Consider the following 26,641-nt stretch of genomic DNA (forward strand, 5'->3'; position numbering starts at 1 on the left):
CAGAGAAGAGAAGAAAACAGGCTCATTCATAATACCACTTGACATTGTACATAAAATCTATGAAGAAAACCCCTGTGGTATTCCACCAGCTTGCTTTGGGCATTTTGGAATAAATCAGATTGCAGGAAATAGGCATATTACTCTTCCTAAGTGCAGGTAAACATCATTGCATTGATTTCTATCCAACTCATAAATAGGAGACTCTTCCTTCAATACTGTGGTCTCAAAAACTCAAAAGCTCAAATATTAGAACAAATTTCTGGACACAACATGATATCTGCAGCCATATCAATATACCTACTAAAGGAAACCTGAAAAAATAAAACCAAATTCTTGGATTTCAATGTGTTTACAAAACACACTTGCTCATTACTGAAACTTATTTTTCAAACTACCAAGCAGCTGTGTACGAGAATACAAAGGACTATAAATACAGTCTATGTCTATGATCTGGATATACATTTCCAAAGCATAGATCAAAGCCAATGCTATTAAGAGTAAATCTTGCTTCGATTAACATTAAAAAAATAGTTCTCAAAGTTGCAAGCCATGTTTATTGTATGATTATAGAGAAATTACCTTTTCAACTACTTTTCAATTTATTTTGGAAATCAGCAGAATTGAATGATTAGGCAAACAGGACCAAAAAGTAACTGTTGCATTGCATTTTGGTTTTGACTGCAACTTCTTAACAATAGGTTGTCTTCATGTATTACTTGTGCATTCAGAAATAAATAGTCAGTGACCACTGGGCAGGAGTGCAGAAATCTCCAAGTCATTGAACATATGTGTATATATAAGACCACCAGATCAAACTAAAGCTTCAAAGGTTCCAATTTTTTTATAACTGTGCTGCTTTTGCCTGGGGTGGAATTAATTTTCCTCACAGCAATGAACATGTGGCTATGTCCTGGATTTGTGCTGAATATAGTGATGATAATGCAAAGATGTTTTTGTTACTGCTGAGCAGGATGTGTGCACAGCCAAAGCCTCTTCTACTTTCCCTACTGCCACACCTGCAAAGAAGCTGGGGGCACGTGGCAGGCTGGGAGGAGACACAGCCAGGACAGATGGCCCCAGCTGACCAAAGGGCTATTCCAGACCATGTGACATTATGCTCAGTATACAAAGTGAGGGAAGCAAGATGTTTAGGGTGATGGTGCTCATCTTCCCAAGTAATCATCACATGTGATGGAGCCCTGCTCCCCTGGAGATGGCTGAACACCTGCCTGCCCAAGGGATGCAGGAAATTAATTGCTTTGCTTGTGTGCATGATTTTTGCTTTCCCTATCAAACTGTCCTTAATTCAACTGACAAGTTTTCCAGCTTTTACCCTTCACATTTTCTCTTGATCCTTCTGGTGGTGGAGTGAGCAAATGGCTGCGTTTGGCTTGGTGGTTGACATGGATTTAAACACAACAGTAATATTTTTATTTGCTGCAAGCAATTATTTTTAAAAATTACTGAAAAAAGCTCAGATTTAAAACAGCACTTGCCCTTACTTATCATTATAAAATATCCAAGTACACTAAAACACAGCAAAGTAACTGTCCATTTCTGTTGAAATTCTATTCATACATATTTAGCAATGAAACATACACATAAAATGTCAAGTAAAAGTCCAAATTGTTCAGCTTCAAATTGTTGCTGCGGAAATTTACATTTATATCACAGTCATCAATTACTTTCACATACACAGCTTGCTTATTTTTCTCTAAGACTTCATCTATTCAAACAGAGCTTCACAATTGCTTCCTATACACTTTCAAGTATTTATTATTAAAAGGAATTGCAAAGAGCTAACTAAACATTCAACCACAAATGTGAAAAATTACCCAAAATCTATAGTCGATTACCTGGTACATGCTGTAGAACTTATCAGAACAAACCAACAAATTAAATATTTTTAATTAATCTATTTTACTTTGTTGCAATGACAACAAAAGAAACACACACATTGCACTCTTTGTATCAGTGGAACTACAGGGAATCTTTGCCTGGAACGTGTAAAAAGAATAGCAGCAATTACTTTTAAACAGATTTTGAGCTACTAAAATTCAGGTAACTTCTGAACTATGGAAATCCTCTCCTTTAGGGAAAAACCAACTATAATCTTACTTTTATAGGGACAGAAGTTTAGTCAAGTAAAATGAGGATGTGATCTTTTGAGGATTTTTAAAGTACTCCTCTTGAATAAAAAATAATTTGTCATGATTTCATTCTAAAGTGGCAGAGGATCATTTTTCTATCACATTCTTCACTTTAGCAATCATTAAATAAATCTTATGGAAAAAAATTCTACGGAGCTCCACAGCTTTAGAGTTTGGATGCATTGACTGAATGTAATGTTTGGGGAATTCTCAAGCATGCATTTATAATTATCAGCAAAACATGTGTTCCTTGTGAGTAAATATTAGACTGTACAAGGGGAAAAAATAAGAGCTATCATGACTCTATAAAACTAACTTTTTGATAGTTACTGCATTTTAAATCAAATATATTCTACACATTACTTTCAAAAAACTTCATGGATACAGAAGGAATTCTGCAAGACACATAAATCCTAACACTTCTAGAAGGCAACAAGATCTGACAAATGACCTCAAAGGCACTTTGAGTGTGATCCAGCTCATCATAAATTAGGTCAACTAATCTGCTCTCTTAGTAACATTGACAGTATGGATTAGCTCTTCAAAAGACCACAACAGGCTCAAGAGCTGAAAGTACACACAGACACACAGCGTAAGGCATGTGAACAACAGGACAGTTTCCTAAGTGATGTCAAACAAAAAACTGAACTACATCCCAATGCAGGAAAAATACTACTTTGAAACAGTTTTCTACCTTGCATGAGAAAACTAAAGTGTGAGTATGGCATTTATACAACCACTTCCTACCTAGAAAGACATTCCAAACAGATAAAAAAAATTAAATAAAGGGAATCATATTAAATAAATGCTTCATATGCTTCTGAAAATGAAAGCCTATTTTCTTTTTATTGTAAGAACTGAAGTAGTTTAATATCATTTTCCCAGGAAAACCTAAAAATAGGTGTGAAGTCCTAAAATAGTACAGGATATGAGGAAAAAAGCCCCAACCTGGTTAATGAAGAAAAAAAGGTTTTGTTTTTTTCTGGTGTGCCTTTCTGTGTTAGTATCTCCCCTACATTCCAAACTCAAGAGAAAGAGCAAAAACACACAATATAGTCTCATCTTCCATATAAAGCTATTAAAATTCCATACATTCATCTAAATTATTATTCTAGAGTGTTTCTATAAAACCAGATCACCTACATTTATTACGCTCACATAGTTCTGATTTTGAAGGAATTAGCAAAACAACAACTTGATAATGTCCAAACTTCAAAATTCTCCTGTTTTAAAATGTCAGTGAAAATTATGAGGAAGTTCAAGACTAGCTGTTTTCACATATAAATGCATGCCATGAAGAATAACTTTCTTCTTCCCCTTCTCTCTGCTCTTTCGGTACAGCAAAAATATAGGTGAAATAACCTAATAACCTGAAATACGTAAGACAAAACCATTAATAGAATATCCTAAAGTGAAAATACAGTGTATAGCTACAATATTTGCAGACTGTCATTCATTGTATCATTATCTGTAGATTATGTCCCATCCTACAGGTTCTTATATTGGCTTTACTGCAGTAGAAGATGGTTGTTACACCACTAAAAAAATCAATGCAGTATTTCAAAAAAATACCCTCCAGCATTTAAAGGTGTTGTCTGAATAAAGTAAGTCAAAATTTTATTAAAAGCAAAGCATATGTTTTCCTCCTGCAATAAAGAATGAAGGGTTGTATTACCTTCATGCACTGTTATTCCACAGTTGTCACACTGGATTATTTCATCAGCATCTTCACTGTTATCTCCAAGACAAACGCAACAAATCAAAATATGGTCCATTTTCTGGGAACTCCAATTTTGAGACTTCTCAAGGATCAATGAGTCCTAATATTGAAAAACAGACACATGGATTATGCCAGGAACTTCAATTTTATTTAAAGCGAGACCTGTTATTTGCTCAATTTTTGAACAACTATCAAAATACCATGGAACATTATTTTCATAAGGCTAGAAGCTTCTTTGTTGTCAAAATGCTCAAACACTTCCTCCATGAATACAAGAGCTGGGATGCATGGATGTCAATGCAACCTATACACCTGTTAAGATCCAGAGGTCAGAGGAGAGTCAAGAAAGGAATCTCAATACAGAATCCTCAAGACAGAACCATGTCTTTGAACCATTTATGTTCTACAAAACAGGATACCTAAGAAGCCATTTCAAAAAAGACCAAAGGTGATCTTCAAATGTTCCAACATTCAGAAAAGTTGCTTCTTTTTCTTAAAATTTAAAAAATCACATGGCTCTGAAAAATCCAAGAATACACAGCTAATACAAGACTCCCAAGTTTTCACTTACATAAAATATAACAAATTATCAACTCTGTATGATTTTGTTCTAATGCAAATTTATGTGTATCTGTGTAAAACAATATGATTTATTAAAACTGTAAGTTCTTCTGATTATATAGAGGAGTAAGGATTTGCCCTGTTCTGGTAACCTACAATAGGAACCACAGCTCTTAAACAGATAATGGGTTTTCATGGGGAATTTTTCTAAGAAAACACAGAGAAGTGCTTCATAAACCAAAGTTATATGTAAAATTAGTTTTCTTAACAAACATTGTCTTCTTATTATTACCATTGTGAGATAGGCCCACTCTCTGTTCTGCAGTTTCATGACCTCCATACATATTCATTTATTTTTATACTAGAGCTTGAACCACCTTTATTGGTAATATGAAGGCATATAAGGAAGTATGTAAATAAGCACAGTAGTGAAAAATAACCATTGTGGTATAAAGAAACAGTAGTAGTTTCAAATCTGAGGGGCTGAGAGTTCAATGGTACCATTCAAAATGTGCAAAAATATTCCAAAACTGCTGTGGCATCAAAAAAAAAAAAAAAAAAAATAGGGTGAAAGATGCCATCTCAAACATTTTTTTTGTAATTCCAACTCACCATTTACAAAATATAGCACCAATACTATGCCTAAGGGAACACTTCCTTGTAGAAGTGGAAAAGAACATTCACAGAGTTGCATTGCTTACAGGAAGGCAACTAATTGTGAAAAATAGAAGAGTCTCTGCTACGGAGTTGAGACTTACAAAGCATCTCTTCCAACATCCTCCTTTTTGGACATAGCATTTTGAGGAAAGCAATAAACTCGGACATTACTGCAGCCCATCATTACTCAAAATACCCATGTTTGGCTTATCATTCACACTGCAGATAGGAAAATGGCAGTGGATGCTCCCTAACTTTGGCAGATTTATTTGACTTCACTGAGAGAAGTTTAAAAGACACTGCTAATCTCTACTGTTATAGAAATAGAAGCCCAAGGTCTCATAATTAAAAAACAAAACAAAACAAAAAAACCCCAAAGTATTACTTTAAATTAAGAAACAGTAATGCATTATAAAAACACTGAAATAACACTAGCTGTCCAGGCAGTGAGAACATATGCAAACATGGACCAAAAAACCCAAACAAACAAACAATGATGAAAGAGTATAAAATTTTTGTTCTAATGTTAGGATCCCAAGCCATTAAGGCTCACCTCATGTGAAGACAGCTACCAGGTGAAACAAAGCAGCTGAGCAACTTATTTTTTTATGCAGGCACGGAGAGGGAGTGATCTGGAAAGTGTGCTGCTCTCCTCTGCTTTTAGTCTATGTAAGCACCTGAGAGACTCATCCAAAACATGGAAACTTTTACATGTAACAGTAACTGCTGCAACTGCTGAACAAGTCCTGCTCCCTACTGAAGTGGGAGAAACTATTTCAGCTGGATCACTGTGTAACTCCCATTTCTGTGGCGTTAATGAAGAAAGTGACCATTTCAAGCTATATGCCCATAGACTTTTAGCTTTAAAGGGGAAAAAAATTAAAAATACAATAACCACCTCACTGAGAATAGAGAGTCCTATAAAGTGGTAATAATTATAAAAACAGAAAAGCACCATTTGCCTACTAATGATGCTTGACCACAGGAAAGAAAGCTAAGTTTGTATTCTGTGCATAATGCAATAGAAATGCATGTAGTATTTCATTACAGCACATGTTAAAATAATGTATATGCAGACCTCAATACTTTTGTAAAATGTAAATAAATAAAAACCACAGGGAAACAAGAACCAAACAACCCCTCCCCAACACCCTCCACAGTTTCCATCCTCCAAAAATAAGCGAAGGAAAGAAAGAAAGAAAGAATGCACATAAAGGACACTACAGTATGTTCAGAACTAATTATCTGGATATTATTTCTTAAATTTATTATGGATTTAAATATCTAGGAACTCAGTTTTGTAAGAACTCTGTTTCTGCAGTGTGATGAGATTTTGCTAGATGTATCTGCTAGACTAGATTTTTTTTTACTCTTTTTCTGGTTTTACTAATTCAAAATACGGTAGCAGTGGAGAGAATACTATTAAAATACAGTATATTGAGTATCAGAAATCTGAAAATTACAGTCGATAATTCAGTCTCCAGACACATTTGCAAAACTTCTTGACATAGTCATAAACCGTACAGCACTTTACATGCTTATCAGTTACAAAATCATAATCTGAAATTCAAATTTTCAATTTCAATTTTATGTTCTGATAACTGTTCTAAATCTAAGGCAAGAATAGAATATGATATCCATGCATACTAAGAAGCTTCAAAGAAGATACAGCAGAGACAGCTCTCAGTTTCTGAAACAGGTCAGTTTTTCCAAGTCAGTGGAAATTAGACTGAAGAATATATCACTAAGAATGTAGCTGCACATCTCATTCTGATATGAGAAGCAACTCTTAAAGAAAACTGCCTCTCTCTGTTACAAGTTCTGATCATTAGTATTGGTAGAGTACTTTCAGCTCCTGAGCCAAGAAAAGGCAGGTAATAATAGAATAATAGAATCACAGAGCCTGACAAGGAAAGAAGATGCCTATACAAAAAGTTAAAAGAAAAAAACCCAAACAAATCATGCTTTCTTTTCAATCCCAATTATTACTAAAACTGCACAGCTCACTTGCAATAATATATAAATATAAATATCTATATTTATAATACCTATTAAATTATCTAAAATGGACCAAATCAAAATATTGTTTAGTTCCCTGTTATTTCACACATTTAAACGAAGTTTAAAGGGAACAGTAGAAGTTTTAGTAATGTCATATCACTATCACTTCTCAAGTGTTATGTTGACATTGTGATTATATCCCGAAAACTAATTATAGACTTTATAGCAATACTTTTTTTTTTTTCAGAATTTTGCTATTGCAGAACATGTAGTCAGCCACAGTGACAACCTGGTATCTTAATTTTTCCACAGGCACAATCTTCAGGGCAACTGTAATTGTGCATAGGGAAAAAAAGGTTACTTTATTGAACATTTATATATATAATATTCACATTCTGCAATCAGAAGATATTAAATATAACAATCATAGTATCCACATGCTTTTAGTATGGCAAGAAATTAGTTCATTTGTGACTACTATAAGCAAATCCAACATAAATTATCAGAATTATTCTATTTGATTTCAAACTAGTGTCCATGGTTTTTTACATAAAATTCTTCTGTAAGTGAACTCTGTTCAGACTTTGATGTTTGTTGCAAAGAATAATGCCTCATTCATCTATTTTATTATTATGTCACAGATGCTTTTAACTTTCATAACATTACAGATAGAGAACATTTACACTAAAACAGAACTAGAAGTCTCACTAACATATGTTGGTTTGCATACTGGACCTCCTGTTTTAGTACTAATCCAATCTCTGTAAAGCCAAGAGAAGCTGCACTATTGACTTTAGTGGCATTAGATTGGTCAAATGGTCCAAGTAAGGTTATTTAATATGTAGTGCCTATTTATCATAATTTTTCCTGCTTCACTTATTATTATGTGAACACAAGACCAGCCAATCAGTTTAACGTTTAATATTAACAAAATAGCTATTGGGGACTAGTTTCCATTTGTCAAGAGATATATTATAGAAAGTTGGTTGCACTACCTCATTACTCTTGCTTTGTGAAAGAGCCAGGCTATCATTTGTCAATTCCTCATCATCTGCATTATTCCTGTTAAGAACTTTACTCTTCTTCTTCTTGGATCCTCCGTCACTAGCCGTGCTGCTATTATCTTCTTCATTAGCTTCCTCATCATTGTCATCCTCATCACTTCCACTCCCGTCATCTTCATCATCTTCATTATCTCCATCACTCCCCTCTTTTTTCAGTGCATTCTTTCCTTTTCTTTTCTCAGCAGTAGGCCTCCAGTCATTGTCATCTTCACTGTCGTAGTCATCCATATCATTTAGTTCTTCCATTGATACAAAATCCAGCAGAGGTCGGTTCCTGCGCAAATTCCATTTTTTTGGTTCATTTGTTTGCTCATCAGCCACAGCCTCAGGTTCAGCTGCTTTCTCCTTCTCTTTCTTCTTTTTTGGCTTTTCTTCTTCATCTTCTTGCTCTTTCTTTTCAGTTTTAATTACCTCTTTGTCTGTTGTTGGCACTTCTTCAGTGGAGGCTTTCAGCTGCTGCTCTTCTACTTTCTCTTCTGCCGGTTCCTCCTCCAAGATATTTTCTTCTGATTCAGTACAGGAACCTTCACCACTGTCCTTAGATGCATCTTCACTCCCATGACCACTTCCTTCAGAATCTGTTGAGCATATGAAAATTTAAAAAATGTTCCGACACAAAAGTACCCCCAAAAATAAAATCTCTTGCAGCAAGTTGTTAAACAAAAGAATGATGCATGTTCCTCCCTCATAAGGTATTCCACCTATTTTTTCAGCTGGCGTTCAAATATTGCTATTTCAAGTGCTATGTTGAGAATCTGTTAAACATGAGTGCATTTTAAGATGCCAAAAAAAAAAAAAATATGGCAGAACTTATTAAATGAGCATTGTAAGTTCCTTTGAACTGCAGCTCGTATTAACAAAAAGCAGTAGCACAGAGTAATTTCCATGTGAAGTCACATATTAAAGAAAGAGTATTCCAGTTTTTAATTTCTGAAGGTGTTTTCTACACCTTCAAAATAAAATAGCTATCCAATAGAAGAGGTTTGAAATTACAAAATGAAGAGTTTACATAGCTACTACTAATAATAATATGGCTAATCCCACACCTTCATTTTTAATACATCTTTGTTTTTCTGGGTTTGAGGGCTCCTTTAATTTCCAAGGTTAGTTCACTTATTAATCCAACATAAACTATGCCTCACTCAGAATTGCAGCTGCACTACACTGCATTAACTTTACACTACTCATACCTTGCATACTACTGTTGTGTGCACTCACAATTTCATTAACACATGCCAACATGAGCAACAGAAAAGAATAGAGAAAGATTTTTATACAAAAGAGAGATTTTTACTATAAAGCACATGTAAAAAAATATTGCAAAATGACATGTGAACTTGTTAAACTTTATAAACAGCATCTACCTTGTTATCTCATCTTATATGAACCTACTGCTTTTCATTCATAGTATTGTTTTAATGACAGAAAACTCAGAAAATATTTTTTTTTAATTTTTGAAAAGAAAATATAGTTTCTTGATCCAATGCAGAGATCAATTAGGCAGTGGCTAGAGTTTTCAGTTTGCTCAAAGCCATCACCAAGTTCCTGATCCACTGTCATACAGATGCAAAGATGAAACACATCAATGCTCACAAATTTAAAAAAAAAAAAACCTTAACTGCTTTAGTTACAACACAAAAATCTCCACCACTCAATATCACCTTACACAGAGAATTTATCTGCATACCCAGCTCTGTATAAATCCAAATAAACAGACACTGAGGTAGGTGTGCACAGTGTGTCATTTCATACGGCATTTTTTACCACCCCAAAGAACATTACAAATGACTGCCAGTTGTTACTTTAATATAGTGGTGAGTTTTACTGTGTACACCTGCATGTAGAAGCATTCAGTGAGATTATATAACTAATGACATAGAAGGTCCATAAGTGCTATTATTACTGATTAGGACATCAAAGTTACTCATCCTCTTACAAGCTACTAAAAACTAAAAGTTTCCAACATACATTCTAACATTCAGAGATCCAGAAAACACACAAGTTTTTTTTATGGTCTTTGAGAAAAACATAATTCAGTCATTTTTCCACACCTATTAGCCTTTAATTATAGTAATCAAAGTACAAGATAATTAACTGAAGTTTTGAAAGAGTAGAAAATGAGTCAGGTGTACACAAGAAATAAAACCAGTATTAACTAACATGCAATCCAAAAGAATTGTTTTCAAGTTACAATAATTTCTTTGGCTAAAGAATCACAGGATAGGTAAGGACCACAGTGAGTCATCCCAGAGCACACTGCCCAGGATTGTATGCAGACAGTTCTTGAATATCTCCAGTGAGGAAGACTGCACAAAATCTCTGGACAATCTGTCCCAGTGCTTGGTCACCTGCACACTAAAGAAATGTTTCCTTAGATTCAAGTGGAACTTCCTGTGCATCACTTTCTGCCTGCTGCCTCTTGTCCTATTGCTTGGCACTGAAAAGAGACTGGTCCATCCTCAACAACCTCCTTTCAGATACTGATAGAAGGGATGAGGTCCCCACTCAGTTGTTTCTTATTAAGGATGAACAGGCCTAGTTCTCTCAGCCTTTCCTCAGTAAGAGAGAGTACCTCCATGGAAAGAACACAAACATGGTGAGAATGCTACAATGCTCCATGAAGACAGCCTCAAAGAGTTGGGGTGGATCAGCAAGGAAAAGAGAAGGCTCCAGGGAGAACAGAGCTTATGAGAAAGATTTTTTTACTAAGCCCTGTGGTGACAGAAAAAGTCACCTGAAAGAGGGTAGGGTTTAGACTGGACACAAGAAAACTTTTCAATGAGCATGATGAGACACTGGAACAGGTTGTCCAGGGAAGCTGTAGGTGCCACAACAATGAAGATATTCAAGGCTAGGTGGAATGGGGCTTTAGACAATCTGGTCTAGTGAAAGAAGTTTCTGACCAAGGCAGGGGGTTGACTCAGATTATCTCAAACAGTTTTTTGATCATGGGTTAGTTTATAGGATACCAGGCCTGGCAACATACAGGGTACACCAGATACAAAGAGGAGGGAAAAGGATCTTCGCATAGGACTTAGCAGGGCTCACTGAAAGAGTAAATTAGATTTGAAGGGGGAAAGGAATAAACCTGAGTTCCCTAGAGATATGCCTGGGGGCAGCACACCACTGTTTGGGGGACAACATGCTAGAAAGTTTCTTTGATCTGTCACTTTAGTGGAGGTAGGGAATGGAGATCTGTGCAGTTGTAAAGACACAAGGGTTATAACATGCTAGAAAACACAAATGTGACTGAAAATGATCATGGTAAGACTTAGAGCTTGTTTCCCCGAAAAAGCTGGAGAGATCAATAGCCCAGCTGAAGTGTCTCTACCAATGTACACAGCACAGGCAACAGGAGGAGCAGAAAGCCAGTGAGCAGCAGTAAAACTATGACATAGTTGCACACATGGAGACATGAGAAAACATGGACAGCCAGAGTGCTGCACTGGATGGCTATAAACCCTTTAGCAGGAACAGGTAAGGAAGGAGAGGTGGTGGGGTAGCCCCTACCTTAGGAGTGTTTTGTCTAGGGTATAATGACGATATGACTGTTTAAGGATAAGATTGAGGGGAAAGTCCAACAAGGCAATACTGATGCGAGTCTGTTAAAGACCACCCAACCAGGATGAAAAGGAAAGTGAAATAGTCTATAAGCAGTCTATAGTCTCTCAACCACTAGCCCTTATTTTCACAGTGGACTTCAAGTTACCAGATAGATACCTGCTGAAAACACAATACAGCCGAGAGGAACTGGTCCAGAATGTTCTTGGAGCATGTGGAAGATAACTGTCTAACACAGACAATGAGGGAGGCTACTGGCAAAGATTCCCCACAGGACCTATTATTTGTGATCAGAGAAGGCCTTGTGGGTGATGTGATGACTGGAGGGTGTTCTGGGCAGAGCAAACTTGAAACAGTAACTTTCAGACAAGCAAGCAAGGGAGTCAGCAGAACTTCGATCCTGGACTTTCAGAGATGATGCCCTGTCAAAAGGCTTGGTCGGCAGAGTCTCTTGGGAGACAGTCCAGGAAGGCTGGACATTCTTCAAGGAAATCTTAAAAGCACAGGAGCAGGCCATCCCTATGTGCTGAAAGACAAGCCAGCAGTAAAAAAGACTGATGTGCCTGAACAGAGAGCTGAGAGATTTGACTGGAACTCAGAAAAACAAGGAAAATTTACGGCTTTTGGAAGAAGGGGCAGGCAACTCAAAAGGACTTCAGGAATTATGTGAGGGAGAATATTTTTTGCAGGGAGAAAATCAGAAGGGCCGAAGACCAACTAGAACTTAATCTGGGTACTGCCATAAAAGATAAAAAATACATAATCAATATAACAAAGGCTAAAGACAATCTCCACAAATTACTGAATGAGGAAGGAAAGAGTGCCAAAGGATGAGGAAAAGGCTGAGGTACTCAATGCCTTCTTTGCCTCAGTCTTTAACAGCAAGACCCACTGTTCTCTGGGCAGCCATCCCCTTGAACTAGAAGACAGACACAGGGAGCACAATGAAGCACATAATCCAAGGGGAAATGGTCAGTGATCTGCTGCATCTCTCAGACCCACACAGGTCTGTGGGCCCAAATGAGCCACATTCAATCATTTACCAGCAATCCTGGCTAACCAGGGCCACATGATTAAAAGTTAAAAAAATGTGGTACCTATCTGCAAGAAGGTCAGGAGTTATCCAGGGAACTCCAGGCAGTCCTGCCAGCCTGACCCTGGAAGGTCATGCAACAGATCATCTTGAATGCCATCAAGATGATGGAGCACAACAGACTGGGGCAGAAGGGCTGGAAAGCTGCTCAGTGGAAAAGAGTGCGGGGTGCTGGCTGACATTTGGCTGAACAAGACCAAGCATGTGCCCAAGTGGCCAAGAAAGCCAATGGCATCCTAGTCTGTACCAGCAATAGTGAAGCCAGTAGGACCAGGGCAGCTGCTGTCCCCCTGTACTTGGCAGGCACTGGTGAAGCCAGACCTCAAATACTGTGGCCAGTTCTGAGCTCCTCACTTCAAGAAAGACACTGACATGCTGGAGTGTGTCCAGAGCAGGACAGTGGAGCTGTGAGAGGTCTGGAGCAGAAGTCTGGTGAAAAGGAGGCTCAAGAAACACCTTATCACTCTCCACAACCACGTGAAAGGAGGGCATAGCAGGGGGTGGGTCAGTCTCTCCTCCCATGTAACAAGTGATGGAACAAGATGAAATAGTTTCAAATTCCAACAAGGGGGGATTAGCTTGGCTATTAGGAAAAACTTCACAGAAAAGGTTGCTCCTCAGGAGTAGTTAAGTCACCACCCCTGGAGATACTTAAAAGATGTGTAGTCCGGCCCTTAAGGACATGATTTACTGGAGGGCTTGGCAGTGCTAGGAAAACAGTTGGACTCTACCTTTAAAAGTCTTTTCCAGAGTACACAATGCTAAAATTCTGTGATACTTGCCAGTTCCCATAAACATTTTACAAGTAATTCCTAAAGCTATACTCTCATACTAGACATATCACAGATTACATGCCGTATGTATACTCAAAGCAAAAGGTATTTTGTATCTCATTTCACAGTTGCCAAGTGTCTATGTACACTCTTTGTCTTACTGTAAATAAGGTAATAGAAGATTTTGCCACATTAAAATTAACTGAAATTTTTAACTTAGCTTTCATTATTTCCCCACCATAAATCTATGACAGACATTTGTTTTGATGCTTTAACTGTGCTGATGCATTTCTAAATAGTCTTAGAGTTCTTGCCAATTTAAGGTTTCATTTTGTTTTGGACGGAATCTTAGTCTTGATATAGTTTGATCTCTAACAGCACTCTAATTTACTAACATTGATTCTTGTACATCAATACAACACAATGCAATAATTTAAAGCAGAGAGCAAATAAACACTATTTTCACTCATTTCTCTCCTTCAATTTCTCTTGCCTTCTGCCTGCAGATTTTGCTTTCTACTCTCCTTTATACATTCATATACACACCAGAGATATCTATAGTAAGAGATATCCTTCCTCAATCTGAATGCATCCACTGTGATAGGTGCTTTTCTACAAAGAGCTATTCTGTAATAACAGCAATTTTTGCAGGTCTTCTTCTGTCAGCTGCACTTTTACCGAGGAAGAGGCTGCAGTATAAAATTTTCTCCTTGAAAGAAATGCTTAAAGAATGACTCTTTCAAATTGGCAACCATATCATGTCATTCCCTATAGGAGAGAAGTACAGCTACTCTAAGTGAAAGATGGGGCCAGATATACCATCAAATAGTGAAGAATTACAGAGTTCCACTGAGGACAAATAAGAAAGATAACAGTTGGGAGAAAGACATCATTTATTCCCCTATACCTTGTATCTTTAGCTCTACTAAGCACAACAGCAGGTGGCACTCAATTCTAAAGAGGATAATTCTGAAAAGAACAGAACATTATGCTACAGAATTAACATACAAAAAAAAAGTGTACTAAAGAAACACTCCACTCAGCTGTGGCGTCTTATATAATATGTATGAGACACAAGACTTCAGGGTAAATGTACTGAAATCATTACATGAGTCAACAAAAAAACATCCTCCTGGGGTTCTTTGCAGGACCGTTTTACAAACTATTTTAAATATGACAACCCACAATATCTAGGTTTTTTTCAAGATTCTAAAGAAATTCATGTATACAGAGAGCAAGTGCTACACTCCAGAAGTACCTGGCCAACCACTCACAGGAGACAGTCTGGTTCTTCAATGCAGTATTTAGCTTAATAAACAGCCCTTTGAAAAACAGCTTTATTGATTGTTTTAAGTGAACTTGAAAGGATAAGCTGGTTAAAGGCAATCATGGACTCAATTTTGGACTTGCCTCTTCCACTAACAAAGTTTAACAAATTCCAAATAGTAGACAAGGATCATTTGGAGTCATTTTAGAAAATTCTTTTATTTGCACCAAATCCTATCTGACTGAGTCTTTCTGAAGTGCTCAAAGCTACCTACAATGAATATAATCAAGGATCCTGGAACACTGAAAAGCTGAGCATGCAACACAGAAAGCAACTACCAAGTTATCACTGCTAAATAATATTATTCAATAATAATATAGCCATCATGTGACAAATAGCCTACAGTGGCCTTATAACTTCTTTTTGAGAGCAGTAACAAAAACCAGGATGCAGGTGAGGTTAATGTTACTCAACACTACCATCTTTTCTATTGGTCCTTTACCCTCTTCCCCTCCCCCCCCCCCCCCCCCACAAGGCAAACAACTAGCCTTTGACAAGATTACATGAAATTAGTGATCTCTGCTAAAACACCGTGTTAAGAACCATACACAATCCTCACCCCGGGTGCCTGTATCCTGATGGATGGCAAACTGCAGCAAGCGCTACTGAAAGTGTTTGTCAGTAGCCTCTGGCCATAAACGTCCTTACAGAAGAACAGCTCCAGTACCACAAAAAATCCTTGGCACATGTGCTACACCAACACACAAAAGCAGCTCTACTTCCTACACATCTGATCTAGATATCACAAATAAGGACTCCAAAATACCTGAAGGAAATGCTTAAATTAACTAGAAAGCTACAATATTAATAAATGGATGTAAAAAAAGAGGTGGGTATACCTAGGTCACATATAGAAAGTAAGAATTTTTAAATTACAAAAGGTAGAGCTGTGTAACTGGCAAAATTGTGACCACATTTTTTTATTAATTAGACACAGAGGCCCATTATGATATGATCAATAAAACTATAAGCAAGAACTAAAGGCTTAATACCTCACTTGCAACATAATTCTAAGAAATCTAACACACCAGTTAGATATAAGCCCCTGACTTTCTATGCTGTTTTTCTGCATATGATGACTAAATACTGGTAGACTGCTGGCAATTCAACATCAGCAGTGCTGGCAGTTTAAAAAATTGAACTGTCCAAAATAACATGATTAAGAACACAAAAAACCAAACCAATATAGATTAAGATGCTACAGCTCACAGAGAGAAACTTTCTTCTAAAATGTTTTGAAAAGAAATATCTAATATGTATTAACTGCAGATGGAGACTGGGCAGAACAGGAGACAAAACTGACCACAGATCCACAATTACACATTTCAGAAAACAAGTACTTAGTTTAATAGAAAAAAATATGGAAAGGGAACAAAGGAAAGTCATTTAGTAAGCAGCTTCCTCACTTTTACACTGGCAATAATTATGTCATATGACATTTCAGTAGATGTCTATTCAAGGCGCAAAACCACATAAAACTAAAGATTGCCAATTTTGACTTGAATCATTAGGAAGTGCCTCATTTACAAAGTTAGAACACTGATGAAATTGGGTGCCCTAGCAATTGCTTGTCAGCAAACACCTGGAATAACAGAAATCCCAGTGTTTACAACAAAAATAGAAGTTGAAAATCTTGTCTGCGACTCCAAAGTTTTACTTGGGGTGGCAGACATCTGTATAGACAGAAGTTTTACCTGGGATGAAGATACTCTAAAAGAACATAATGCTGGTTATTTTCCATTTTCTCAATTAGAAAAAGTCCTTGTGAATTCCAGTTTCAGTAACTACATATTAATATGGAAATATATGATAACTTACTAATGATTAACTAGCCAATATTCTTTTACCTTCCCTGTCTACTGAAACAACTTTATCCTTGCCTAACATTTAAGTCTAGTCCAAAAAACCAAATATATTTGCTTCTGCATCAAGATTTCAGTACTGTCAAACACTACAGTATTTTGATCCTTCATGAACACTTCTTTATATTACAATATTCTGCACAGGAAAGCAAAAGTGTAATCTCCATTGTGCTAAGAGGAAACAAGTTACATAAAGATAATAATATTTGCAACTTTTTATTTCTAAATCAGGACACAGGTTTTTAAGAATAGATAATATATGCATTTATGTAGATCATTACATGTTTTAAACAGATCTTCTGCTGACTTCAACTACAAGAATAGTACATAATATATATGTATGTCAGGCTTCACACTCAACACCAAAAAAAAAAAAAAGAATGTATGTGAAAATATGAGTCAACAAGACTAGCAGCAGAAGTAGTGACAGGAATGAGTTCTTCAAAGGCAGCATTCAGTTATTTTCTCCTTAGCTACCCTGCGACAGGAACCAGTCCTTAAATTCACACATGATACTTGTGCAGGGACCACTACATTCCTCTGTGGGATTTCAATTTCAGTACGTGCTCTGACAAAACTGACTTAGTTCAGCAACGAGAGAGAAGAAAAGTGGAAAATTCTTGCTTTGGAGTCCTGCTGGGAATTACTCTAAACCTGTACTCTGGTTTCTGACATCAGTGTATCTCCAGCTGCTCCCATTGCAGAGTAAAACCTTAACATAAGGATTCCCAAAGCATGCTTTAGTTAAGTTAAAAGCAAACCTTCAAATAACTGATCTGTATTGTGAAAGACACTATTAAAAGCCCTAAGTTGAGTATATTACAGCACCATCATTTCAAGTCACATGTTTGTACACTCTGACTCCAAAGGGAGAGTTTTTTTGATTGATCTCACATTAAGATTACATATGACAGTCTTTCTCATGGAATATTTTTTTCAAGATGTTTAACAAAAGCCAGAAGAATATAGTACTTTAGAATATGGCATCACTAATACAAACAGAAGAGCCATTAAAAATTACTTTGTTCAGCATAAACATAATGAAAATTCCAGAAGCTTGAAAACTATTTACATTAAGTTTACAAGAATGCAACAGTTCTAAAATCAATTTTTATAGAGATGCCAGAACATTGAGATCTGTTAAGCAGAAAAGGCCAACTGACTGCTGGGATGACCTAAATCCAAAAGAAAAGAAATTAATTACACTGAAAGTAAAAGTCCACATTGCCTGTGGATTTTTTGGTGGAAACAGAGGTTAGATGATTTAAAATATTTTTTTATAATGAAAAAATGTACCAAGGTGCCAGGACTCTGAAAATAAAAATTCAGAAATCCCAGCTGCTTCCTAAAGCACTTAATAGCAACTTCTTAAATACTTACTGAACTGCATATTCCCAGAAATCTGGCAAAACAATGAAGGTAAGATCCCATATATTTGCACAGCATCATCTACTAGTAAATACCACTGGAGATCCTAAAGGTCACACATATAGACACAACACAGTCATCAGGAAGAAAACAACTTCAGAATTCTTTTGACTCCATATTTAAATAATCCTTTAGCCTAATTTTCTATTTTGTTTTGTTATTTTAAACACCTATACATGCAGTTGTGAACGAAATAAGCATAAGTCATGGAGCTTTGGAATTACCATCCTAGAATTTGTGCTCATACTCAATGCAAACTGGTTCTTACTTCTGACACACTTACTTCCTTTTGTAAGCAAACGATACCAATGTCATTTTGAATTCAAGCAAATACTAAATACTGATTTGCAACAGACTGCTCATGGAGAGTCCTATATATGTCTGTGTGTGTGTATGTGTGTATAAGAAAATCCTTTTATTTAATCAATTCTTCCAGCCAAAATGAAATGGACTAAGTGCAAACAAATTGTACAGTAACAGCTCCATTTTAAACCAGCAGAGATGTTCTGATTCAGATTTCCTGCAACTACTCATTTAAACTTGTATTACATGTAAGAAACTCTTATTTGTAATAACTTTCTATTCCCCAACTTCTCCAAACCCTCACAAATTTTTTCCACGCTGAAAATCTTCATATAAAGTATAAGATGTCAAATTCTCTTGCTGTTTCAAAGTGCTATTAAACAGAACATTAATTTCTCCTACAAATGATAGATATAAGTTTGGAAATGCTAAAACAACACTTCCTGAGATATAGGAACACAAAAAGCAATTAGAAAATAACATTTTAAGTAGAACTTGGATTTTTCTGTATGCTTGTTTCAATTCAGTTGCATATTTAAAGGAAAATCCATTCAACTTGCTCAAAAATAAATTGATTTTGAAATACACTCAAGGCTAGATACTGACAAGCCCCCTTCTGGTATATACACAATGTCCCAAAAGTCAAAAAGTATAGCAATTACAAATGAATCTTCTGCATTCACAAAATGTTGAGTCAGAAAACTGTATTCATTATTTTTAATAAATTACTGTCTTTTGACCAACTAATATACTGCTTTGAATTATGTGCTCATCACCCATACTCCCTTTCCAATTCTCATCTTCCTTTAGATCTTGCCCACATTATTGTTCCAAAACAGGGAGATTTTCTTTGGTAATTAAAAATAATTTCCTTTTATGGCAAATTATATCCTTATTCAAAAGAAAGAATCAAAAAGCCTCAGAACACAATTAAAAGAGTAGATGAAACAAGCTTCCAAAGTCTTAAAATGAAATGATGACATCAGTTTTACTCTATTAAGCCACTGCAGCCTGCTCTATCAAAACAACCAAGGGAAATATGTCTAAGTCTAGGGGAAGGGGTTCTGAGGAGAACAAAACGAACCACCCACACCAGACAAGAAGTATTAGGGCATATTGTAACCCTGACACTGGTGAATTACTGTTAAGCATTTTTAAGTTCATCAATACAGAGGAACTTGCCAAAATGTTAAAGAAAAAGCCTTTAAATGGGAATATTTTTGCACAGTACATTCACACAAAACATACACCAGCATCTCCACTGCAGAATTAACAAAGTCAAGTTATTTGATAAGCTGTCATAATGCTTGCCTCACATCTTATATATCCTGCATCTTCTTGTTTATTTCCCTCAGCATACACCACAGAACATCCAATGTGCAGTTTATTGACCAACATGGTCCTATCCCTTCTTCTCCCTTCCTTCAATATACTTGAGTTTACTAACTTTATTTTGGCCATCTTGTCTATTTTTAGTTTCTGTGAATGTTCACTGCAGACATAGAATCTGCACATACAGAAAAGACTGCAAAGCAACAACACTCTGTATTGAGGACATTCCTCTAATATTAAATGTGTACACATTTCCATATATTTCTATCTGAATGGACACCTTAAGTTTGTCTATTGTAAAAAACAATGAAAACCAGAACAGATTGTCTTTCTGCTTTAGGTTTCTACTCACCAAGTAGAATTAACCTTGAGAAAAAGTCAAGTTCATAAGTCCAAAACAAACTATTATCCAGACTTGTCCAAAACAAAATGGCTTTAGATTCTTATTGCAATACTAAATACAGTGAATATTCCAAAAATGATTCCTACACTGAAGAACTCAAAAGCAATAAATACAGTTAAGGCAGTCTGCACAAAAGCTACTCAAATATTCCTACCAAAACTTGCTTCACACTCATGAGATTTCTGTTATAAAAAAATAATCACAACTGAAGTATAGAGTCCCAGTTATCCAATCAAGTTACTCCCTTCAAGAGGCTCCAAGTCCCAGCAGACTCACTACAACCATTCTGCCTCCTATAAAATATTAAATGAGCAACGATAAACCAAAAATTAGATAATTCTGAACCGAGGAGATGAGAAAGCATATTTACCTGAAGCATCTCCAACTTTAAAATCACTGTCATCAGAGCTATCATAATCTAAAGCTTCCAGCAGCGAAGCTGCCAAAGGCTTCACCTGTCTCCTCTTCGAACTGCGGTCCACTGCAGGGAGAAAAACAGTGCTGTTACTGGCCGGCATAAAGAGAACTCAGCATCGCTAAGGGCATTTAAATTGCAAGGCGGCACGGGCGTGACACACGGGGGCAGTCCCGAGAGCAGTCGGCAGATGCAGCGCGCCGGGGTCCGGGGACAGCCGCTCCCACAGGTGAGGCAGCACGGGTCCGCCCTCCCGGCGGAGCGCTGGTGCTCCCTGCAGGCGCCGGGACCCGCGCGGCCCCGGCAGGACTGCCCCGGCCCCGGCAGGACTGCCCCGGCCCCGGCACGGCTGCCCCGGCCCCGGCACGGCTGCCCCGGCCCCGGCACGGCTGCCCCGGCCCCGGCACGGCTGTCCCGGCCCCGGCACGGCTGCCCCGGCCCCGGCACGGCTGCCCCGGCCCCGGCAGGACTGCCCCGGCCCCGGCACGGCTGCCCCGGCCCCGGCACGGCTGCCCCGGCCCCGGCAGGACTGCCCCGGCCCCGGCAGGACTGCCCCGGCCCCGGCACGGCTGCCCCGGCCCCGGCACGGCTGCCCCGGCCCCGGCACGGCTGTCCCGGCCCCGGCACGGCTGCCCCGGCCCCGGCCGGACTGCCCCGGCCCCGGCACGGCTGTCCCGGCCCCGGCACGGCTGCCCCGGCCCCGGCACGGCTGCCCCGGCAGGACTGCCCCGGCCCCGGCCGGACTACCCCGGCCCCGGCAGGACTGCCCCGGCCCCGGCAGGACTGCCCCGGCCCCGGCACGGCTGCCCCGGCACGGCTGCCCCGGCCCCGGCAGGACTGCCCCGGCTCCGGCACGGCTGCCCCGGCCCCGGCACGGCTGCCCCGGCCCCGGCACGGCTGCGCGGGCGCTGGGGCCGCCAGGCGCCCCCGAGCAGCCCGCATCCCCGAGGAGGCGCCCCGGCGCGATCCGCCAGGCACCAGACGCAGAGGGACGCGCAGCCGGGACCGTGGGACGCCCGAGGGACGGCGATGCGCCCGCTCCCTCGGGGCGGGGGCGCTCCGCGGGCACAGCGGCACCCCCGCGGAACAGGGCCGGCAGAACCGCTGCGGATCACTTACTAAAGCCTGCGCGGGTGGGCGGCGGGCGGGCGGGGGCCCTCGGGTGCAGCGCCGCCGAGCCCCGGGCCCCTTCCCCAGACAATGGGCACGGCGGCGACCCGGATGCAGACCCGCGCCCGCCGCGCCGCCGCCCCGCCGCGCAGGCGCCGCCTGGGCGCGTGCGCACGGCGAGGCAAGCCGGGGAGCGGCGCTGCCCGCGGCGCTGCGCGGCCTGTCGCACGGCAGAACCGCTCGTTCTCACCGTTGTGCCTGCAAAAAAACAGCTCTAAAAACCACTCGGGCACTTTTCCATTTCCCCATGTGGAAAACGAAAAAGCTGTACAAAGTTGTTCTCGTTTAACCCCGGCTCGAAGAGCTGAGTTTCTCGTGGGCTCTATTGCATAGTCAAGCTCATTCCTGCACTTTTGAAGAGCAGCAATCCATTGCATAGGGAAGAAAAAAAAAAAACTTTAGGAAGCTCTGCTCAAGGCCAGGTTGGATGGGGCACTGAGCACCTGGTCTGTTTGAAGGTGTCCTAGCCCACGGCTGGAACTAGGTGACCTTCAATGTGCCTTCAACCCCAAACCATTCTGTGATTCTGTGACAACAGAAATCTCAGGGATTCTTGTTTGACCACATCACATGAGTCTGGGAGCTCAAAAGCACAAAACCTAATAGTGAGATGGACAGCAGCACTGGGCCATTGCCTTTGCAAGAGTCCCAGCTTTGCCTTGGTTGCAGGGCTGTCCCTGGCCCCTGCACGCACACGGGTTTTCCAGAGCTCCCTTTTGCTTCTCCCTCCCACACCAAAATGAGCCACCTGCACAAAAGTTTTTAAAGAACTGATCCTCTGGCACACAGGTATGACTTTATGAGCTTGAGGACCAACAATAGTACTAAGGAAACCTTCCAACAGGATTGTAAGGGTTTTAAAATTGGAAAATGTGTGTTTGTGAGAAACAACTGCTCACTTTTAAAAATTTTAAAGCTTTATTAAATCTTAACAAAAAATGCAACAAAAAGACTAAATAAGGAAAAATTACAGCATTGGGAGGCCCTGTGACTCTCAGATACATGCTATTCAAAATGGATGATCCGCCTTTTATACCTCTAGCCCCTCCGAAAGACTTTGTCAGCCGACTCCTTCCTTGCCATGTAGTGGTGGAGATCTTTGTTCCATCTTGATTGGAGGTCAGGTATTACAATAGGAACAAGCCAATCCTCCCCAAATGCCTGACTACCAAAGCCATCCAGTGAAAACAATGCAAGGGGGAAAGACATTTACATAACTATATATCTACAAAACTTCTCTTAACATACATACAATGTTCACATCTTAATTGTGAAAGCAAATTATCTCATCACTCACCTGTAACATGTTTCATGATGGATAAATGTAGGGCCAAACTCATTCTGTGGCTGTAGGGAAAATCATGCTATGAAAAGTCAATGTCCATAAAGGAGACACAGGAGTCCTGCAACTTTATTCAAATAAAGGGAGAGCCCACTGGGTCACACCAGCCTGCAGGATTTCCTCTCTCAGGGTTTCAGAGGGCACAGCCTCCTTTTATCCTGAACACCCCACTGCATGTTGCCCTGTTCCTTTCCCCATTGGCTGAGGTACTAGGGAGGTACAGCCTTCCTGAACCGCCTTCCACATATTCCCCCCTTGAACCTGTCATTTTACCCCAAAGTTCAGAACTTCGGGCTTGTGCAGACCCACTTCTCTGTTTCAGGAGTCAAACTGGGCTCTGTAACAAACCTGCTGCCCAAAAGTCAGAAACTCCCACCTGTCTGTTCCAGGAGCCAAGTTGGCTGGGCTCTGTGAAAAATGAGTATTTTATGATTGGCTTTTCGCAAATATTACAATGAATATTATATGTGTAATGTTAGAAAGTTATGCTGTATTAATTCTCTTGAGTGGTGTGTTAAATATAGTTTTAGGTTATAACGTAATGTTAAGATAGAAACTCTGTGATGTAAGATTTTTTTACTAGCTCAAGAAAGGGATAAGATAATCAAGAAACTCTTTGCACAGAGATAACAGTGACAGGACACAAAGAGTTACAGCCTCCTTATTGGAAAAGACAAAAATTCTTCCACCTTCTCTCCATCTTTATGGAACCACCAGGATTAAGGGGAAGAAGTTGACAAAAACAAGAAAAGTTCTTAATTTGTAAGGAATTTATGCATCATGGATGAGATATATGAATATGCAACAGGCTGTTGTTTTTAAGGGTTATTCCTTTGTTCACAAAGCATGTTTTTGGCAGCTTAGTGCCCAAAAACATCTGGATGTCTGTGATTCTTTGCTTTTTATTGTCTTGTAATTGTCCTAACTCTAACTTTTTATTACTCTAATTGTATTACTATTTTTATAACCATTTTGTTATTATTAAACTTTTAAAAATTCTAAAAACAAGTGATTGGTGTTTTTCACAGCTCCATAACAAATCTGTGTTTGAAGTTAGTAGAGACATTAAAACCCATTTCAAAGACATTAACACCCATACCTTCACCTATGGAATTGTTTGTAAAGACATTAGCACACATTTTCCCTATCAGGGTGAAGAGTGGAGGGGACATAAAGTTTGGCAAGTATATGTTCTGTGGCCAGAGCCTGGGCTACATTTAGCATAGTGCTGCATGTACCAGAGCCAAAACTCCTCCTGGCATTGCAAAGATGGGTAGCTTGTTGGTGGTATATAAGTTTTTAAATATAACACAGAGATGGGTGGTTAGTATATTATATAATTATGCAGCTGAAATGCTTTCAACAATAATTTTCTCTGTTTCTGATTTTGAGTATTTTGGAAGGACAGAAAATTCCAAAGGTAATTGTGAATTCTGTTTTAATTCTGGGCGTGAATTTCCTGGGGTTTTTGTAGTGTCTTACCACATCCATAGCTGATGTGTTTACACTGCTCCTGTTTCCTCCATCAATTCTTTGGCTATCCAGGAGGTGTGGCTGCAAAGTGAATTCTTTTCCTGGATCTGATTTTGCCAGGCCTAGCCAAATATGCTATTGGCCCATGAACGCTAGTGTTTTCTTCCAAACTCTGATCAGCTTCCCTGTACCCTGAGGAGTGGCATATGTGAGTTTTTCATTCCCTGGGCATTTTTTTTTTCCTTTTGACTGGCAATCCCTATCCTAGCATTTCCCTTCACACACTATTTCAGTCTTAAAAAGACAAGTAGCAGGGCTCAGATCCTTTGAGACTCTGCAGATCCATGATAACATGTGCAGCAGTGCGTTCTGCTGAACCTCCTCCCTGCCAATGGACAAGCCCCTGCTCTTGTCCCCTACACAGTGATTGGCAGGACAGCCCAAATCACATATAACAGGAAAGAACAGTAAAAAGAACTGCCTCCAAATTTGGCCCAGATAGAAGCTCAGGCTGAGCAGTGTAGACAGCTTCGATGAATGAGAGCTTTCAGCACGGGCAGTGGGAGAGGAGCATCCTGTAGAACAATGGAGGGATTTGTGAATCCTTTAAATAAGAATGTCAAAGCAGATGTATGGATTGTCTGACTTTCAGTTCAGTCCTCTGGGACAGGCTGCAATGCTAGAATTATTCCAGTCTCTATAGACATATTTCTGGCAGGAATAGGTGATCAAACAAAATTAATTAATGGCTGCCTGCCCCTGCTCCTCATTAGCACCTCACATTCCTCAACTGCTCCTTCCTCCTTTCCTCTTTTGTACTCTATCCCATGACTCAAACCCACTCAGCCCTTCTGTTACTTTTTCTCCTCCCAAATATTATTCCCCTCTCCTTTTTTTCCCTCTCCAAAGGCACATTCACACTTTCATTTCTGAAAATAACATGCACGTACTGCACTCTTTGTTATCTCCTGTAGTCAGCTTGCATACTTGCCCTTATTCCTCAACAGGAAAAAAAACCCGCATCAATAAAATGAAAAGAACTGTGACGTGCATAAAATTTATTCAGTTTCTCTAACGTTCTGGGCACTGCAAAGATAGGGCTTACCAACAAATGTAGTAATTAGAAGTAAGTAAAACATAGAGCACAGAAATTAAGTAGAACTACCAGTTTATCTTTTGTTCATCATTCTTTGGAAGATTATAGCTATTAAAACATCTATTAAAAGGTAATTCCCCCTTTGTAGATGCTAGTAGAGTCAGATTACTTCCAGTAAGGGAAAAAGAAGGGAGAATTCATGCTCCCAATGAAAGAAACATTCAGAATGTCTGATCTTATTTCTGCAAGGCCTTTGTCAAGTCTCAGCAGAAAACCACAGATGTTGAAATGTTCACTTGCCTTTTTGGTAGAAGAAATGTGGTATTACTGGCATACTGCTGGGAGCTGAGCACTGTACTGACATTGCTATATCCATTAAATGGATTTTAAGTGTTGTCAGTTTAGCACCCTTAAGTACTATCCTCATGCACATACAAAAAAAAATCTTAAAAGGTAATTTTTAGTGGAAAACTGTAAAGAGCTGAAATAGTATATCTAGTATGAAAATGTCATGGGAGCTCCATCACTAACATAATACTTAGAAAAATGCCTAGATTTCAGTATTTCAGGTCATGTCAAACACATTAGGTCTTTGAATTATCTCAGCATTCTAGTGGTTTTCTTCAGGCTGAGCCTTCAGTGTGCAGCTTGTTGCAAGAGTAGGTGTCTGAATCTCCATTTCAGTGCTGCTGTTCAACTGCTGAAGAAGGAAAGAAAACAATATCTTCTGCATGCACTTTTGCCTTAAGAAAAAAGGAATCTTTGTTGTGGCTCAATAAAGACCATTTTAGAAGGACTTACATAATAGCAAGTCAACAGAAAATACAGTCACATTCAAATAAATTATTCTTAGTTTAATGAAATTTGTGAATTTGCAAAGGAAAAAGTGCAGTATTTTCCTCAAGTATTG

At 39.1% G+C, this 26,641-nt stretch overlaps 1 protein-coding gene across 5 annotated transcripts in view; it reads right to left on the minus strand.

Annotated features, from left to right (window-relative positions):
* Positions 1-21,903, minus strand: part of PHF14 (PHD finger protein 14) — a 159,031-nt gene extending 137,128 nt beyond the window's left edge. For all 5 annotated transcript variants that reach the window (XM_021538345.3, XM_021538343.3, XM_077787788.1 and 2 more), the window contains exons 1-4: positions 21,770-21,903; positions 20,606-20,716; positions 8,085-8,731; positions 3,826-3,970 (exon numbers count right to left, since the gene is read on the minus strand). In XM_021538345.3, the coding sequence (XP_021394020.1) occupies positions 3,826-3,970; positions 8,085-8,731; positions 20,606-20,716; position 21,770 (904 nt within the window). In that variant the 5' untranslated portion in view covers positions 21,771-21,903. The remainder of the gene's footprint in view (positions 1-3,825; positions 3,971-8,084; positions 8,732-20,605; positions 20,717-21,769) is intronic.
* Between the last annotated feature and the right edge of the window lie 4,738 nt (positions 21,904-26,641).

Source organism: Lonchura striata, chromosome 1 (genome assembly GCF_046129695.1).
Source record: "Lonchura striata isolate bLonStr1 chromosome 1, bLonStr1.mat, whole genome shotgun sequence".
NCBI classification, from domain to species: domain Eukaryota; kingdom Metazoa; phylum Chordata; class Aves; order Passeriformes; family Estrildidae; genus Lonchura; species Lonchura striata.